The 18,908-nt window shown below is 42.9% G+C and overlaps 1 protein-coding gene across 3 annotated transcripts in view; it reads left to right on the forward strand.

The window, feature by feature from the left end:
- The window catches only part of LOC126481640 (synaptotagmin-5), a 398,029-nt gene that overhangs the window by 295,922 nt on the left and 83,199 nt on the right, over positions 1-18,908 (forward strand). For all 3 annotated transcript variants that reach the window (XM_050105539.1, XM_050105541.1, XM_050105540.1), the window contains one exon: positions 6,284-6,396. In XM_050105539.1, the coding sequence (XP_049961496.1) occupies positions 6,284-6,396 (113 nt within the window). The remainder of the gene's footprint in view (positions 1-6,283; positions 6,397-18,908) is intronic.

Here is an 18,908-nt window from a genome sequence, read left to right on the forward strand (position 1 = left end):
ATTACTTTAAAAATAATCGACGTAATTTTTAACACATTTACCCGCCCACATGTTGCCAAGGTTGATTTCAGCACGCTGCAGGACTTTCGCTGGGAAGCCCTTACACATACTCCAGTCCCGATCTCTTCCCTTGCGATTTCCATATTTTTGAAATCCTGAAGAAAGACTTTCATGGCCGTAGGTTTACTTCGGACGAAGAGGTGCACGTTTGGGTGCAATCATGGTTACATAGATAACCGCACACTTTTTCCACGAAGGCACTGATCATTTTGTCTTACAGTGGGATAAATGTGTTAACAGTTATGGCCGTTAGTTTTGAAATACTAAAGAGTTTCCTAATTTTTTTACTTACTGTCTCGTTTTCATTTGACTACCCTTTATATATACATCCACACAGGGTGATTTTCAATCTGTATGGAAAATCTAACCTCATACAACACATTCAGAAAAGACTGGAAAAGTTATGTACCATTTATCAAACAATCCAAATTTTACGGAGCTAACGCTACTTTTCTGTAGCTCACGAAGAGAGGTACATAAAACTAAGCTATTCAAAAGAGTCTCAACGAGCACGTGCTGGACCCGTACTAGAAGCAATTATCCGTTAGCAGAATAGACATAAGAAATCCTGCCTTACATGCTTTACACACTCTGTTACGAATCGTTGGAGGCCCCGGAGCAAATAATTTGGGTTCTCCCACAGTCCTGTCAGGCGCTATGACAGCGACAACTGTTTGGCGTGCCTGATCGCTGGTGGGTTTCTCGAAAGTGGATATGTCAGTCCACTTGTCGTCTCCACAAATTTTAATGCCTGCGGTTGACATACTGACTAAAACGTTAACTTGACTGTAAGATACGTATAAGCTAGAAGTGACAATTTCTTTTTTAGATACATAATCAATGCAACGGCCTACCAGGTGTTGTGGATCAATGTCGAAAAATAGTTATAACTGTACCCAACAAAAGTAGATCTTTCATTTACATGGTAGAGTGGTTATTAGCTTTACTATAAGGTCGTTTAGAGTGTATACACAATAGAAAAGCAATTTTTTAATTTCTGAAATGAAACTTAGGCCCGCTCTTTTTATGCAACTGCCGTACATCAATACCCACAACTACAATCGTTAGCAATCGATTGTCAGCCTTTACAGCCGCATGTAGTTGATTCAAAACTAGTGTTTATTAAAATAATTAATAGCAATCATTCGATAACATATTCGGCGCTATTACTAATATATGTGAATGTATAAAATTCAAGGTCTGACCATCTTAACATACAACTGGGCGTTCATGTCTGTGCGTCTATGTGTTTGCTATCATAAAGTAAAATACCTGTATATTTTTGATAAGTCTGAATGACGGCAAACGTTATGACGAAATTAATTTGGTCATTCACAATCCTGTTCTATAAAGACGAAAAGAACTGGATGATAAGAAAAGAAGTATGTGTGATATGGAACTGTGTAGTACCGAATGGATTTCTCGAAACCACCATTCACTAACACTTAAAGGTTTTTTTTTATTTCTGATTTTTCAATAATGATACAAAAACAAAATTTGCGTGCATGCAAGACACAAAGATATCATTTCGTGCAACATCTGCTCCTGTCACTGTCTAATCTAAACCGACTTCACCCTAATCGATGGCCGGGTGACATCATTTTGTTTAAGGCGGGTTGCTAACAACTGTGATGCACGGCGTTCTTCGCTTGGCATTGCCAGAGGAGAAGAATGTTTTTGGTGCGAATTAAAACTCTTGCTTTACGTGAGAAACGAACAAAATACCTTCAATATATTAAACTAGAGCCAATCCACCTTACCATACGGCATTTGCCTAAAGCTACGTACGGAAATCAAACCTAAATTAGGATGGCCAGTCGGCTATTGTAACCACCGTACACCAAAACCAACAGTCGGGTATAGGTATACTACATGTATGCATTTTTGCTCGAATGTTATTAGCTCCCTCATCGAATATACATACTGAATATCTTTTTCCTTTATATTAACTTCACAAAACAATAGATTGATGGTTGAAGCTTAACAAAGTAAAAGCTTGTACATGTCTTCAAAAGGTAATATTATTTATCTCGTGACACTACGAAGGTGTTGTGTACTACAAACTGCTTTCCAGGGTTGCATCGCAAGTGACATTCGTTTGTATTAACTAAAGACACTTTGTGGTCGTTTCAGAAAAACAATTGGTCAGGTGTGAGTAAGTCTAGCGCACTGAGGGTTCCGTACAAACTTAATTACGTGTATAGACAGTTCATCCATTCCTGGAATCGAGAATGATTTTTTGCCTATTAACGACATGGCTCTTGCCAGGATATCGGTCCCAGTGATTGCAAGACATTCGAGAATGTTTTAATTTCATGTTTGAAGTTGCAATACAAATGACAAAAGAAATATTTTCTAATGTGATGTAATTGCAAATTAATAATTTTCTGATTCTTCTCCTTTATGTGTACTGTGAAACATTTCTTCTTGCAAAATTCCGTGATTGTGCGTCAGTGGGAAGTACATTATAGGTTTTAATGAGGTGAGACAAAAGGGCGTATCTTTTGGTTGCATTCACTTAGAAGCTTAACATTTTTACACGACCAAAGGACAATAGACCTTAACATATGACATAAATTTCAAATTGATACGTCTAACAATTCCTGAGAAGAAAGGGTCTTAGCAGACGGGGGTACAGACATATAGCCGGCTACCAAATTATAAAAAAAAAAATTGTATCATATAATTGCAGATTAACAATTTCGGATTTTTTACTTTACTTGCACTGAGAAACTTTTCTGCTTCCCAAATTTCAGGGAAGAGTCTTATACGTTCTGATGAGTGAATTTGCAAGTATCAAAATATTTAACTTAAATGGCCGTATCTTTTGACTGCACTGACTTAAAAGCTAACGTTCATTATATCGCCAACGGACCACAGATCTCAAATTTGAACAGTCGGAGAGATACACAGGCGCATACACGAAAAATAACCTTATGAGGGCTCCGTTTTTAACGCTCGAGGTACAGAACCCAAAAAAAGCTCTTGGCAAGTCATCCCACACCACACTTATTCTTCTGATTTTGTAAGATGTTTACCCTGTACAAGCGCTATGGAACAAGCATCAAGAAAATCCCTTTCTGAACGAAATTATAAAATCCGTTTCCTTATTCTGTGCACTCCAGACACCCTACTAATAACGCTAATAACCACTGCTTCCTGTAACTGAAATATTTATTTTTGTTGGGTACAGTTATAACTACTCGTATTTTTCGACGTTGTACGGTAGGGTATTATAATAATTACGTATCTATACAAGAAATTGTCATTAAGGATATCACAGCTAGCTTATATGTGTCTTACACTCAAATTAATATTTTAGTCAATATGTCAACTGCAAGTATTAAAATTTGAGGAGACGACAACTGGACTGAAATATTTGCTTTCGAGAAAGGCACCAGCGACTCGCCACGCCAAACAGTTGTCGCTGCCATAGATCCTGAGAGAGCCGGTAGCGATCCGAAATTGTGGGCCCCCCTGGCCTCTAACGATTCTTAGCACAGGGTGTAGAGCGATAATTGAGAACCACGTACTGGAGTGGCAGCGTGATTTAACTTACAGGTCCGTAAGCCTGGGTGGGCGACAGTCGTCTCGGATAAAATCCAGGTCGCTCGATCCGATCACGATGTCTAGCACAAGTGTGCGTTTTAGACGTGTCCTCATCTCCATCCAGGTGAACTTTGAGCTGATTAGCGGCTTTCGATTTAGTTAGACATTTGACGATTACGAACAACAGGAAAAAAAAGACTGGTTCTTCGTGCAGCTGAGATCCACTATCAGACATAACTTGGTTCATATATAGATACATAATCGTGTCAATACCGAAAAAGGAATATACTCAAGAGTTTCGTGTCGCCTTACTACGAAAAAACCATTATCGGTAGCTCACAGACCCACCGAACGTCGAGCTCCTCTATACAGTGTGATCTAGGTATGTTAAATTTGCAGCACTGTAGCACCTGTCGAAATTTCTTCCCGTCATGTAATTCACGGAATTCCATCTGATGTAAGTATCGTTTCATTCCAGTGTATCAGAAAGTATGATTAATCAGTCCGAACTGCAGCATCTCAAATCTGCTTGTACGTTGGCGGCAGTAGACTCATTCTGCAGTCAGGTTAAACTACTGGTTCTCTAAATTTTCTCAACAGAGTTTCGTGAAAATAACATCGTCTTCTGTCCAGTGATTCATATTTAAGTTCACGAAGCGTTTCCTTAACACTCGCGTGTTGATCGAACCTAGTGGTAACAATTTTCTCGAACGATAGTCAAGAATGGTCGCTCTAGTGTTCTGTACGTGGTCTCCTTTATAGGTGAGCTACGCTTTTCTAGAATTCTCCGAATAAATTGAAGTTCACCACTCGCCTTCCCTACCACCACCCTCAGGTGCTCGTTCCATTTTACATCGCCTTGCAGCTCCACGCTCAGATATTTAATCGACGTGACTGTGCAAAGTAGCACACTATATTTGTTGTATTAGAACATCGTGCGTTTCCTACTCATTTGATTAAACTTACATGTTTCTACATTTAGAGCAAGACATTCATCACACCATCCAGGAACTTTTTCTAGGTCATTTTGTATCCTCTACGGTCACTCAACTTCGACACCTTCCCGGTCCCATCACACTTCCCTGAGGCACTCCTGACGATACCCTGGTCTCTGACGATCACTCGTCGTTGAGGACAACATACTGGGTTCTGTTGCATACGAAGCCACTCACGTATCTGGGAACCTAAACTACATGCTCAGACCTTCGTTAACAGTTTGTAGTGGAGCATCATGTCATACTTTTAGGTCCTTATCCCGCCGATTTTTTAAACCATTTCTCCCCAAGTCCAGATTTACTGCAAACTGGATCTGGCAAAACTATATACTTATATGGATATGATGTCTGTTCTTTCGGACATGACCTCCTTCTTCTGTGCGGATGCACACATATTCCCCGAACTCTTACGGGACGTGGTAAGAATGTCTTCCACGAGTAATGAGTGTGTTGGGGTGGGACACTACGAATGTAGTGTGTGGACATACAAGGTGAGAATGTGGGTCTCGCGGGAGGCTTGCGTGGGATAGTTCCTGCAGTCGCACTATCCTCTGTGCCCTCGGTGGCTCAGATAGATAGAGCGTTTGCCATGTAAGCAGTAGATCTCGGGTTCGTGTCCCGGTCGGGGCACACATTTTCACCTGTCCCCGTTGACATATATAAACACCCATCAGCAGCTGAAGGTATTAATATAATTCTAATTTCTGGCAAAACTAGGTGTCAGAGACATACTAAATGATCAAATTTCATAGATACGTGTTTATTACGTGTTGATATGGCAATGAAGAACTCTCATAACAACCTAAGATCTCACGATGAAGCTGTGCCTTCTAAATGTACATACTAACTCTTCTGTTAACTTTTCTCAAGAAATTTCACTAAATAAGTGAAATAATTAAAATCTTTAAACCAATAAAGAAAATAAAAAATCAAAGACAAATGTAAAAAAACTCTTTCAAGTTAAATATATCAGTTTATCATAACAAAATCGACGTGAAGTACCTCGACTCAAATAATTCCAAAACATATAATAGCAAGCTTAGTAAAAAATATAAAAGAGTAAATACTAAATAAAAAACATAAAAGAGTACATACTAATAATAACGATGCTATGAAGACAGTAGACGGTATTTCATTATTAAGTTTTTCTACTTTGGAGTTAAATAAAATGTAAATGTCATATGACTAGGGCCTCCCGCCGGGTAGCCCGTTCGCCGGGTGCAAGTCTTTCGATTTGAGAAAATCTCTGACCCAGCCGTGAATCGAACCCGGGCCCTTAGGACTGGCATGCTGTCGCGCTGACCACTCAGCTACCGGGGCGGATACTTTGAACTTAACTATAGACTAAATAACTGGCTAAAGAAAAATAAGAGGACTTTTTTCTACAAATTATTTGTAGTTCCTGTACACATGAGAAACCCTCATTGTTTGTGAGTGTTACATATATGCATATGACTGAGTAAAAGGAGACAAGCACCACATGTAGGTAGAACACTGTTGCTGAGCTGCTTTATCTATTTCTACTTACTAGGAGAAAGTTTCCGACATTACCACTTTCTCATGCCTGCCTCGTTAATTTTTTTCTCTTGTCTCGCACCAAATGACTGTGAAATGTAAGATAATTTGTGTGTTTTCATGTGCAGAGAGCTTTCATTTGCGCCACGTGTGTTGCGTTCCAGTGAGGAGGCGCTGGTGGAGGACACTGGAGAGGGCGACAAGTTCTGGGTGCCGCCCAGCCTGCACCGGCAGAACAGCTTCTGCCCCAGCGACGTCGTACAGGACACGTCTGGAGGTAGGCTCTATAAAGCGTTGTGCGTTTGCTCAAAAAATAAAATACTCAAATCTTCAAAAATGTTCAAATGTGCGTGAATTCTTAAGGGACCAAACTACTGGGGTCATCGGTCCCTAGACTTACATACTAATTAAACTAACTTATGCTAAGAACAACACACACTCCCATGCCTGAGGGAGCTCACTCGAACCCCCGGCGGGAGGACTCAGACCTTCGCTTGCTCCATTCACACTTTCTCTGTTAATCGCTTCCATTATCCACAACATGCACTTTTCTGTTCTTCGATAAAACAAATTGCACTGCAGATATGAGGTGGACGAAAAGTTAGAATCAACTACAGTATCAGTGTGTGTCAGATCAATTCACTCAATAAAGACGGACAACTTTTCTTCAGTAGGAAAGAATACACAAATTTATTGATTAGATTTTTTTTTCAGTTAGACTCATGTGTCAATGACAACTTACACAGTAAAAAAATCCAAAATTTAGAAAAGGAGCTACATCTGAACAACAAATTGTATGAATTTGCAGAGTGAAAAAAAATGAAAATGACACCAGCAATAATAACAGAAATAGCTAAGGCAGCGACTGGAATCCTTCATGAGACCGTTGAAAATATAGGGCTATACAGTGAGGTGTCAAAACTCATGGGATAGCGATATGCTCATATACAAATGGCTACAGTATTGCGCACACAAGGCATAAAAGTGCATTGGCGGAGCTGTCATTTGTACTCATGTGACTCATGTGAAAAAATTTCCGATGTGATTATAGCCCCAAGTTGGCAGTTAACAGATTTGAACTTAGAATGGTAGTTGGGACTAGAACATGCGACATTCTGTTTCGGAAATCTGGAGTGAATTCAGTCTTCTGCCGTCCACAGTGTCAAGCGTTGTGCCGATAATACCAAATTTCAGGCATTACCACGTGCCACGGACAACCCGACTTAACGACCGAGTGCAGCGGCGTTTGCGTAGAGTTGTCAGTGCTAACAAACAAGCAACGCTGTATGAAATAATCGCAGAAATCTATGTGGGACATATCCGTTAGGAGAGTGCGGCGAAATGTGGCGTTAATAGGCTATGGCAACAGACGACCGACGCGAGTGTCTTTGCTGACGGCACGACATCGCCTGCAGGGCCCCCCTCCATTCGTGAGCGTATCGGTTTTACTCTAGATAAACTGGAGAACCGTGGCATGATCAGCTGACCTAATTTTAGTTGGTAAGAGCTGATGGTAGGGTCCGAGTGTGGCGTACACCTCACGAAGCCATGGACCCAAGTTGTCAACAAGGCATTTTGCAAGCTGGTAGTAGAACCATAATGGTGTGGTCGGTGTTTACGTGGAATGAACCGGGTCCTCCTGTCCAGCTGAACCGATCATTGACTCGAAATGGTTATTCGCCTGCTTGGAGATTATTTGCAGCCATTCATCGACGTCATGTTCCCAAACAACGATGGAATTTTCATGGATGACATTGCACCAAATCATCTGACAAAATTGTTCGCGACTGGTTTAAAGAACATTCCGGACAATTCGAACGAATGATTTGGCCGTCCATATTGACCGACATTAATGCCATCGAACATTAATGGGACATAATCGAGAGGTTAGTTCGTCTACAAAATTCTGCACCGACAACACTTTCGCAATTATGGATAGCTATAGATGTCGCATGTCTCAATACCTCTGACTACCAGTGACTTGTTGAGCCCGTGCCACGTCCAGTTGCTGCACTACGCAAGCAAAAATACGGTCCCATACGATATTAGGAGATATCCCATGACTTATCACCTCGTTGCAAATATCTTATGAAAAGACAGAACTAATGATGCACAACAAAACTAGCCAACAAGAATGTGAGTATCCAAATTCTGAACAGATAAGGGAGTGCAGAAATGTAAATGTTTACGGGATGGATAACACCAGCAGAGTTACCAACTATGCCATTAAAGTAGAGAGCAAAGAAGATAGAAATATCGCACCAATTAAGGTAAAACGTTTAGAACAAAAAAAATCGATCTCATTCAACGAAAAACTCAGGCAGTACAATTCAATGATAAAACCAGAAATTTAGAATTAGATGGAACGCTTGCTACAGAACATGGAAACGAAGTGAAGAAAGTTCTGAGCAAGATCCCAGCGCCCAAGAAAGACGGACAAGAATACGAATTACGATAAAACAAGGAACTATATGAAAATACTGACGAACTCGCAGCATCCTTTAAGAAGAGAGGACTGAGTATCTATGATCGTGTCAAAACCATGGCACCGAGGAGAACGACAAAGAGAATCCAGGAATACTTTAAAAGCAAGAATGAATTAGCTGAGAGACGTACAGGAAGATATGGCAGAAATGGTCATTACACTAGACACCGTAAAAAAAAAAAAAAAAACAGAACAGAATATAGGAAATGAAATAAAGGGATTGAAAGCCCGAAAGCTCTCCAAGGAGACGGGAAGTAACTGGCAGCAGGGATGCAAGAAAGCCCATCCAGAAAAAATTAAGGAAAAACAATAAATGGCCGACGCTTAAAGCAGGTCATACATGACTTGAACTAAAAGTAATAATAATAACGTAATAAACACATACCATAGTCATTTACTTCATTTTAAAAGACTAATAATGAATAATTGAAGGTGCAAGTGTCGGTCTTGGCCTAATAATAGGAACCATCCTAAAAGCTGTTTGGATTTATTTGGTAAAACAACATAATACCCACCTAAGCTTGGTTGTATCAAGTAAGCAAGTCCCTGTCGTCTTTACATCAACGCTGCCTTTTTTTAAATAATTCATTTATTTTCGTAAGCATTCTGGATAATTTTACGCGTCCGCCCAGGATAATCTTTCCTGTGCAGCTCTCTTAATCGTAGGGTAGCACTTACACCCAACATCTTCAATTATTTCTTGGACGTACTCTGCCTCTAGAGTTTTCTCCTTTACGCCTCCCTCCAGTACCATGGAAATTGTTCATTGATGGCTTAACACACCTCCATTAACACTGTCCTCCCTTCTAGTCAGGGGTTTACAAGTATTCCTCTCCTCCCTGGTGATGCGGAGAAATTCCTCGTTCCTTTTTATACAATTTAATTCCAATCCTATTTCCGTAACACAACATCTGAAACAATTCGATTATCTCCTTTTATGGTTCTCCCACAGTTTACAACCACGATTTCATTAATTGTGAAACGTCCCCTTAGAAAAATTTATGAATTGCTGTGCTGATAAACCTCTTACATTTTTTGATTTTCAAACAGCTGAGCAGAACAGAAAGAACTCAGACATTTCGCTCTTTACCTATTCTGATCAACACTAAACTGACACACAATATGTTTAGCGCAACGCGATCTGACTTTCAATAATCTCTACAAAACAATGGCCCTGACTAACAATAACCTATACCTTTCATGAATCACTTACCTCACAAAAATCTTAGTTACTCGAACTACTGCAACACAGCGAGCGCCACTACTGGCAGCTAAATAAAAGATTCAAACTACTGAAGGCACTGACTACTGATATGCATATAGTTAGCAAATGAAAGATTTTGATAGAGAACAAACAATGTATTTACCTTAATAGTGTTCAAAAGTCATAGTATATATATAACAGTTCATGACATACAGTCTTACAAATTTACTGTCTCTGATGGACACATGTCCAGATCATCCGCTCTCAAAACTCCACCATCTCTCTTTCCACATCCACCACTGCTGGCGGCTCACCTCCAACTGCGCAACGCTACGCGCTGTTCACATCCAACTGCCCAACACTACAATAGCAAATTCCAACAATGCAAACCAGCCACAGACTGCACACAGCTCAGTCAGTGATTTTCATATAGAGCGATACGTGGCGTTACCAACATAAACACCTAAACTGCCTACTTACAAATGGCCTACATTCTCAGAAAAAATTTCTGAAATTAAGATCTATTTTTGCTACTAGAAGATTTCTTTTGAAAAGGGGACCAAAGCCCATCTACTTCTTAGATCCTCCTTGCTTCATCTGTCACCTGCTGTTTTTCTTCGAAGGCAGATGAATCTCTTCACTTCAGCTACTTCGTAATCCTCTATTTTAATATCAAGTTTGATGCTGATCTCATTTCTGCTACTCCTCAACTCTTTGTCGTTGTTTAGTTTACTCTCAGTCCCTCTTCTGTGGTCAGTAGCCTATGCATTCCATTGAACTGGTTCTATAATTCTTCCTCGCTTTCACACAGCATATCGAAATCATCTGAGAATTTCATCACTGATATCGTTTCTGTCCGAATTTTAATCCCTCTTTTGTATGTTTCTTATATTTCCTTCATTGCTTCCCTGACACAAAAATGAGTAGTAGAGGAGAAAGACTATATCCTGCCCCACGCATTTGTTATTGTAACTATTTGTCTCTTGATCTTCCATTCTTATTGTTGCCTCTTGGCTCTCGTACACTGCCTGATCGAAAGTATCTGTACTCCTATAATATGGGGTGTGTCCAGCGTTCGCCATTATGACGGCTTGAACTCTGTTGGAGACACTTTCAATAAGACGCTGGAAATATGTGGAGGAGTGGCAGCCCACTCCTCAAGAGCTGAGGCCAGTCCGTTTCAGGAATGTTATTGTCCACATATCTTTTCCTTACAGAAGCTGCTTTTTGACAGTGGGTATTGTCTTGTTGATACCATCAATCATCGTCTCCTCTGCTACACGCAATACACAATGCTGTAGAATTGTGTTCACATCCTTTCACATTCAGCGTTTTCTTGAGTACAGTAAGGGGACCACGCTTAACCACGAAAAACACCACCACACCGTAACACCGCCTCCTCTGTACTTCACTGCTGGCGTGACACATAATAGTAGGTAAATTCCAGTCATTCGCCAAACCAAACCCTTCCATCGGATAGCCATAGGGTATAGCATAACTCATCACTGCAAATCACTCGTCTCAAGTAGTCCACCGTCCAGTAGCGTTGCTCTTTGCAACACTTTGAGCGTCGGTTAGCAATGATTGCACAGAAGTATGACTTATGAGAAACTGCTCGACCATTGTTCCCCATTCCAGAATGAGGTTTTCACTCTGCAGTAGGGTGTGCGCTGATATGAAACTTCCTGGCAGAATTAAAACTGTGCGCTGGACCGAGATTCGAACTCGGGATCTTTGCCTTTCGTGGGAAAGTGCTCTACCAACTGAGCTACCCAAGCACGACTCACGACCCGTCCTCACAGCTTCAATTCTGCCAGTACCGCGTCTCCTACGTTCCTAAGGTTCCCAGAAGAGCTTCTGTGAAGTTTGGAAGGTAGGAGACGAGTTACTGGCAGAATTGAAGCTCTGAGGACCAGTCGTGAGTCGCGCTTGGGTTGCTCAGAGTTCGAATCTCGGTCCGGCACACAGTTTTAATTCTGCCAGGAAGTTTCATTGTTCCCCATTCTTTTTCATCCCTACACACAATGATTGTGCTAGCTGTAATGCAGGTAGCGCTTTGGACCTCGTGAGTCACTTGCTTCAGTTAATTTCATGCGATACATTACAAATACCCACTAAAATGGATGACGGTCCCTGTCAGTTAGTACATGAAGTCTGCCACGTTTCCTTTGGCCACGATTGTGCCTTCATGTTTTCACTTCACAATCACATCACCAACGACGGTCTTGGGCAGCTTCATCCAGTGACTAGTTCACGTCTGAAATTACTGTGCCCTCCTGATCGAATAATTCTAAATGGCTCTGAGTACTATGGGACTTAACATCTATGGTCATCAGTCCCCTTGAACTTAGAACTACTTAAACCTAACTAACCTAAGGACATCACACAACACCCAGTCATCACGCGGCAGAGAAAATCCCTGACCCCGCCGGGAATCGAACCCGGGAACCCGGGCGTGGGAAGCGAGAACGCTACCGCACGACAACGAGCTGCGGACAAGAATAATTCTGCTATTATTGCTCTACAGACAACATAATAGTCGCCGCCTCCTTTTACACTGGCGAGTCCTCCTCTGGTGACGTGTAGAGGTCAATTTCAGGTTACACAGTGGTACCAGAATACTTCTGATCACCTGCAGAACATACACTCCTGGAAATTGAAATAAGAACACCGTGAATTCATTGTCCCAGGAAGGGGAAACTTTATTGACACATTCCTGGGGTCAGATACATCACATGATCACACTGACAGAACCACAGGCACATAGACACAGGCAACAGAGCATGCACAATGTCGGCACTAGTACAATGTATATCCACCTCTCGCAGCAATGCAGGCTGCTATTCTCCCATGGAGACGATCGTAGAGATGCTGGATGTAGTCCTGTGGAACGGCTTGCCATGCCATTTCCACCTGGCGCCTCAGTTGGACCAGCGTTCGTGCTGGACGTGCAGACCGCGTGAGACGACGCTTCATCCAGTCCCAAACATGCTCAATAGGGGACAGATCCGGAGATCTTGCTGGCCAGGGTAGTTGACTTACACCTTCTAGAGCACGTTGGGTGGCACGGGATACATGCGGACGTGCATTGTCCTGTTGGAACAGCAAGTTCCCTTGCCGGTCTAGGAATGGTAGAACGATGGGTTCGATGACGGTTTGGATGTACCGTGCACTATTCAGTGTCCCCTCGACGATCACCAGTGGTGTACGGCCAGTGTAGGAGATCGCTCCCCACACCATGATGCCGGGTGTTGGCCCTGTGTGCCTCGGTCGTATGCAGTCCTGATTGTGGCGCTCACCTGCACGGCGCCAAACACGCATACGACCATCATTGGCACCAAGGCAGAAGCGACTATCATCGCTGAAGACGACACGTCTCCATTCGTCCCTCCATTCACGCCTGTCGCGACACCACTGGAGGCGGGCTGCACGATGTTGGGGCGTGAGCGGAAGACGGCCTAACGGTGTGCGGGACCGTAGCCCAGCTTCATGGAGACGGTTGCGAATGGTCCTCGCCGATACCCCAGGAGCAACAGTGTCCCTAATTTGCTGGGAAGTGGCGGTGCGGTCCCCTACGGCACTGCGTAGGATCCTACGGTCTTGGAGTGCATCCGTGCGTCGCTGCGGTCCGGTCCCAGGTCGACGGGCACGTGCACCTTCCGCCGACCACTGGCGACAACATCGATGTACTGTGGAGACCTCACGCCCCACGTGTTGAGCAATTCGGCGGTACGTCCACCCGGCCTCCCGCATGCCCACTATACGCCCTCGCTCAACGTCCGTCAACTGCACATACGGTTCACGTCCACGCTGTCGCGGCATGCTATCAGTGTTAAAGACTGCGATGGAGCTCCGTATGCCACGGCAAACTGGCTGACACTGACGGCGGCGGTGCACAAATGCTGCGCAGCTAGCGCCATTCGACGGCCAACACCGCGGTTCCTGGTGTGTCCGCTGTGCCGTGCGTGTGATCATTGCTTGTACAGCCCTCTCGCAGTGTCCGGAGCAAGTATGGTGGGTCTGACACACCGGTGTCAATGTGTTCTTTTTTCCATTTCCAGGAGTGTATTATTTTTTATCTGTCTTTCCTGCAGTGTTTACCTATTTTCTGAGGATTTCACACGTCTTACAGAACATTCCAGTGTCGAAGGGAATGCTATCTCCAGCTCGACAAATCTTATTAAGGTGTCAATAATTATTGTGTTTTGCTTCCATCATCTAGCGTAACATCAGAACCGTCTTACTGGTACTTTTACCGTGACTGATCGTCATGTAAATTATCCATAATTTTACTTTTGACTCTTTTGTATGTTATTCTGGTCGGCAATTTCGATGCATCAGCTGTCAATCTGATTGTACGATATTTTTGATATTTTTCACGTTTATCTGGCCTTGTTATATTCCTAAGAAAGAAAGAAGAACTGCTTGGGACATTCGTTGAGCGGAAGTGCTTGCTCACGGACGCTTCGGAAGGTCTAGTTCGTGGGAGGAGACTGAGAGAACGGAGGAGATACAATTTGATGGACGACATGAAGAGAAGCGGAAATTACGTGGACCTGAAGAGGATATTACTGTCTACTGTTCAACCCATTCGAGTGGGTTACGTTGCCAGAAAACAATGAAGTGTGCCTTACAGGAAATAGAGGAAACTTGCCAGAAAAAAATACTTCAGTTTCAGTTTAAAATCTGCCGTATGTCACCACAAGTCTTCAAGCCTTGTGGATGTATGCTGAAAATATTTATTGCTATTTTCTGCATCCTTACAAGATTCATAATGTGAGATAGCAACAGTGCGAAAGCCAGAAAGTCTGTAAGAGCCATTTGAAGACTGTTTTGTAACAAACACTGCACAGGTAATGTTTCGACTTTTTTTAAACTTTACACTTGGCTGGGTGCTGTTGCGTAGTACAGAACTTATATTTTAATTTTTTTCTTTTCTGTCATTCCTTAGTTGCTCCTATTATACTTGGAGATGTGGTTCGCCCATGCTACAAAGTGAAAAGCTGTTTGTTTTGTGCCATACGCGTTTCATTTCCTTGTATTTATGAACCACCTTCAGTGGCCTGTGATACATATTTGATTTATGTACTTATTAACTATAAGTAATGATTCCAGACCTGCTACTTGCCTTACAATAAGAGAAGGAAAAAAACTGTAATATAATAACATATGTGGAAACATTATACATGCAGTTATTGTATACATAAAATAAACAGGTATTACACGCCACTGAACATACTTCGTAGGAGTAAATAAAAAGAAGTGAAACACGTATGGAACAAAACATACAGGCTTTCATTTAATTGCAAGAGAGCACACTGCAAGAAAAACTGAAGCCAGGGTTCTCCTATGTCTGTTTTCAGTAAGATAGCGTGCTAAATTTTGTGTTGATTAGTTGTTAAAAACTGGTTTAAAAATTAGATTTTGCGACTACATTACATTTCCTGAATGAGTTCTGATGTGGGGAACGGATGGATAAGGTAACCGGAGGGGGAAGACCCCACTGCATATCCTTTTCTGCCCCGAACAGTGCTGCTGCCTGCCGAGAAGTGGTCAAACTAGTTCTAATACACACCATCATTGTGGTCACTCGGTTTGACAGAGGAAATGGACCCTGACTCCTTTCTTTTTGGTAAAAACTTTCTGATTTTCAGTCGTCTGACGGAAGGCAAGTCATATATATTATTCTTGCTCCCTCAGTCATTTATTTATTCTTATTACCTCACTTACGCATACAGTAATTCTCTTTGCAATATCAATGTTTAACTAAATTCTCTTTGCAATGCCAGTGTTTAACCAACGTCTTTTCTCTTGCAAATGTAGTTCCCCGTTGTTTCTTTCGGTTTAATAGTTTCATCTCTGGATCACTAATGCCGACATCGTGTTCGATCGGCAAAAGTGTCCATACTACCCGTTGAGAAAAGTAGCCAAGGTGTCCACTTTTCCAAGCATTTCACTTTCAATCTGTTTACCCCAATAAGAATTAGTTATTTTCATGTATCACACATGACACTACAGACTGAATTCCTAGTTCTTTTACATGCGAAGCAATCATCCGTCATTCTATCCGTTTGTGATGATTAACTAATGTTATTTAAAACCACCTTCGTTCTGTTACATTTGGCCTAATACAAAAATCAGTTTGAAAACGGTCTGCTGCAGCCTCTTGGTATTCTTTGAGTTTCTAGGGCATCATGGTGCCAACAAAATACGTTCAGAAATCAGAGCAACGACCCTGGGACCCTGTTGGCATGAAAACGCAAATGAAGCGGTAATTAATGATATGATACCTTCTTCTACAGCAGCAAAGAATTTCATGTTACATGTAATAAGCTGAAAAGAACAGTTCCAGGAAAAAACGGAAGTGCAATAGGTGCTAAAAAAATTATGAGAAGCTAAGAGTGTGTTGAATGAAGAACAAGAACAAGAAATCCTTGATAATGTTTTTTGGGCTGGAAAAGCGATTTTATGAATTAGCGATGAACGAACTATGCAGATTAGCATTCCAGTCAGCAGAGTAGAACAAAATACCAATTCGTTTTAACGAACAGTCGGAGAAGTCAGGCAAGTCTTAGGAAGCCTGCCCTAAAGGCTAGAGGACAATATTTTAATAAAATAAACGTAGATAAGTTTTTTGATGTCCTTAAAACACTGCATGGAAAACAGTTTCATCCTACTCATTACGTTTATAATGTGGATGAACCAGTTGACAGGCAGTCCAAGAACTGCAAAGTGTCTGCACTTAAAGGAAGACGCCAAGCCGGTGCTGTTACTTCAGCCGAAAGAAAGTTGCTGCACACTTTCGGAATATCAACGTATGTCAGCACTTTACACCGTTAGGTTGGAAAAAGTAACCACTGTGTAAGGCTTCAGAAAAATGCATGTATGTCCTATTCGTTACATGTTTCTTTACTTGTGAATACACTCCTGGAAATGGAAAAAAGAACACATTGACACCGGTGTGTCAGACCCACCATACTTGCTCCGGACACTGCGAGAGGGCTGTACAAGCAATGATCACACGCACGGCACAGCGGACACACCAGGAACCGCGGTGTTGGCCGTCGAATGGCGCTAGCTGCGCAGCATTTGTGCACCGCCGCCGTCAGTGTCAGCCAGTTTGCCGTGGCATGCGGCGCTCCATCGCAGTCTTTAACACTGGTAGCATGCCGCGACAGCGTGGACGTGAACCGTATGTGCAGTTGACGGACTTTGAGCGAGGGCGTATAGTGAGCATGCGGGAGGCCGGGTGGACGTACCGCCGAATTGCTCAACACGTGGGGCGTGAGGTCTCCACAGTACATCGATGTTGTCGCCAGTGGTCGGCGGAAGGTGCACGTGCCCGTCGACCTGGGACCGGACCGCAGCGACGCACGGATGCACGCCAAGACCGTAGGATCCTACGCAGTGCCGTAGGGGACCGCACCGCCACTTCCCAGCAAATTAGGGACACTGTTGCTCCTGGGGTACCGGCGAGGACCATTCGCAACCGTCTCCATGAAGCTGGGCTACGGTCCCGCACACCGTTAGGCCGTCTTCCGCTCACGCCCCAACATCGTGCAGCCCGCCTCCAGTGGTGTCGCGACAGGCGTGAATGGAGGGACGAATGGAGACGTGTCGTCTTCAGCGATGAGAGTCGCTTCTGCCTTGGTGCCAATGATGGTCGTATGCGTGTTTGGCGCCGTGCAGGTGAGCACCACAATCAGGACTGCATACGACCGAAGCACACAGGGCCAACACCCGGCATCATGGTGTGGGGAGCGATCTCCTACACTGGCCGTACACCACTGGTGATCGTCGAGGGGACACTGAATAGTGCACGGTACATCCAAACCGTCATCGAACCCATCGTTCTACCATTCCTAGACCGGCAAGGGAACTTGCTGTTCCAACAGGACAATGCACGTCCGCATGTATCCCGTGCCACCCAACGTGCTCTAGAAGGTGTAAGTCAACTACCCTGGCCAGCAAGATCTCCGGATCTGTCCCCCATTGAGCATGTTTGGGACTGGATGAAGCGTCGTCTCACGCGGTCTGCACGTCCAGCACGAACGCTGGTCCAACTGAGGCGCTAGGTGGAAATGGCATGGCAAGCCATTCCACAGGACTACATCCAGTATCTCTACGATCGTCTCCATGGGAGAATAGCAGCCTGCATTGCTGCGAAAGGTGGATATACACTGTACTAGTGTTGACATTGTGCATGCTCTGTTGCCTGTGTCTATGTGCCTGTGGTTCTGTCAGTGTGATCATGTGATGTATCTGACCCCAGGAATGTGTCAATAAAGTTTCCCCTTCCTGGGACAATGAATTCACGGTGTTCTTATTTCAATTTCCAGGAGTGTATTTAGTGTGATATCCTATAATATGTAGATCCAAAATACGTAAGCGGGTAAGCGGCAAGCTTCTATCAGTAACCACAGTTGGGTGAAAATTCAATTTCTCTTATAGTGCCCACTTTACCGCACCTTCCCTTACCTTAAACAAGTCAATAATGTCAACCCCACATTGTTAAATGGAAGCATATAACAGCTCCATGAAATATTAGTACACTTCAAAGATATTATTCTGCCTGAAGAGAGTTAGCAAAAATAAGGGACAATGAAGTTTTAAAGAGAATGGAAGTGAAAGCTAGAATATGTGATGTATTTCGTAGAAGTAAATTGCAATGGTATGGGCAATTAATGAAACCGGTGGAAACAAGGATACCAGAACTTATTCCGGGACAGGAAGCTGAAAGAAAAAGGACTAGAGGACGACCCCTGATCAACTGGTTCAAAAATCTACTTTTGATAATAAGAAGACTTGCTGCGAAGAACAGGATAGACAAGATCGAATTACATTGAGAAATATTTTGAAGAGAAGTCTTATTTGCGCGGGCACTAATATACTAAACTGCTGAATTATTGGTGTCTTGGAGAAAGAAACCTTTGTGCTGAGGCAATCTCAATTAAAAAATATAAGGACTTAGCAGAGAACACTATTTGAAGTTCGAGCACTGCAGCCAAACTGTGATCCCCGCAATCTACTTCAATACTGTGAACTCATATACAGAATCGTGGCTGCTTTTACTTAGTGCGTTGAGTTCGTCCAGGATTAT

The sequence above is a fragment of the Schistocerca serialis genome, chromosome 5 (assembly GCF_023864345.2).
Source record: "Schistocerca serialis cubense isolate TAMUIC-IGC-003099 chromosome 5, iqSchSeri2.2, whole genome shotgun sequence".
In the NCBI taxonomy this organism is placed as follows: Eukaryota; Metazoa; Arthropoda; class Insecta; order Orthoptera; family Acrididae; genus Schistocerca; species Schistocerca serialis.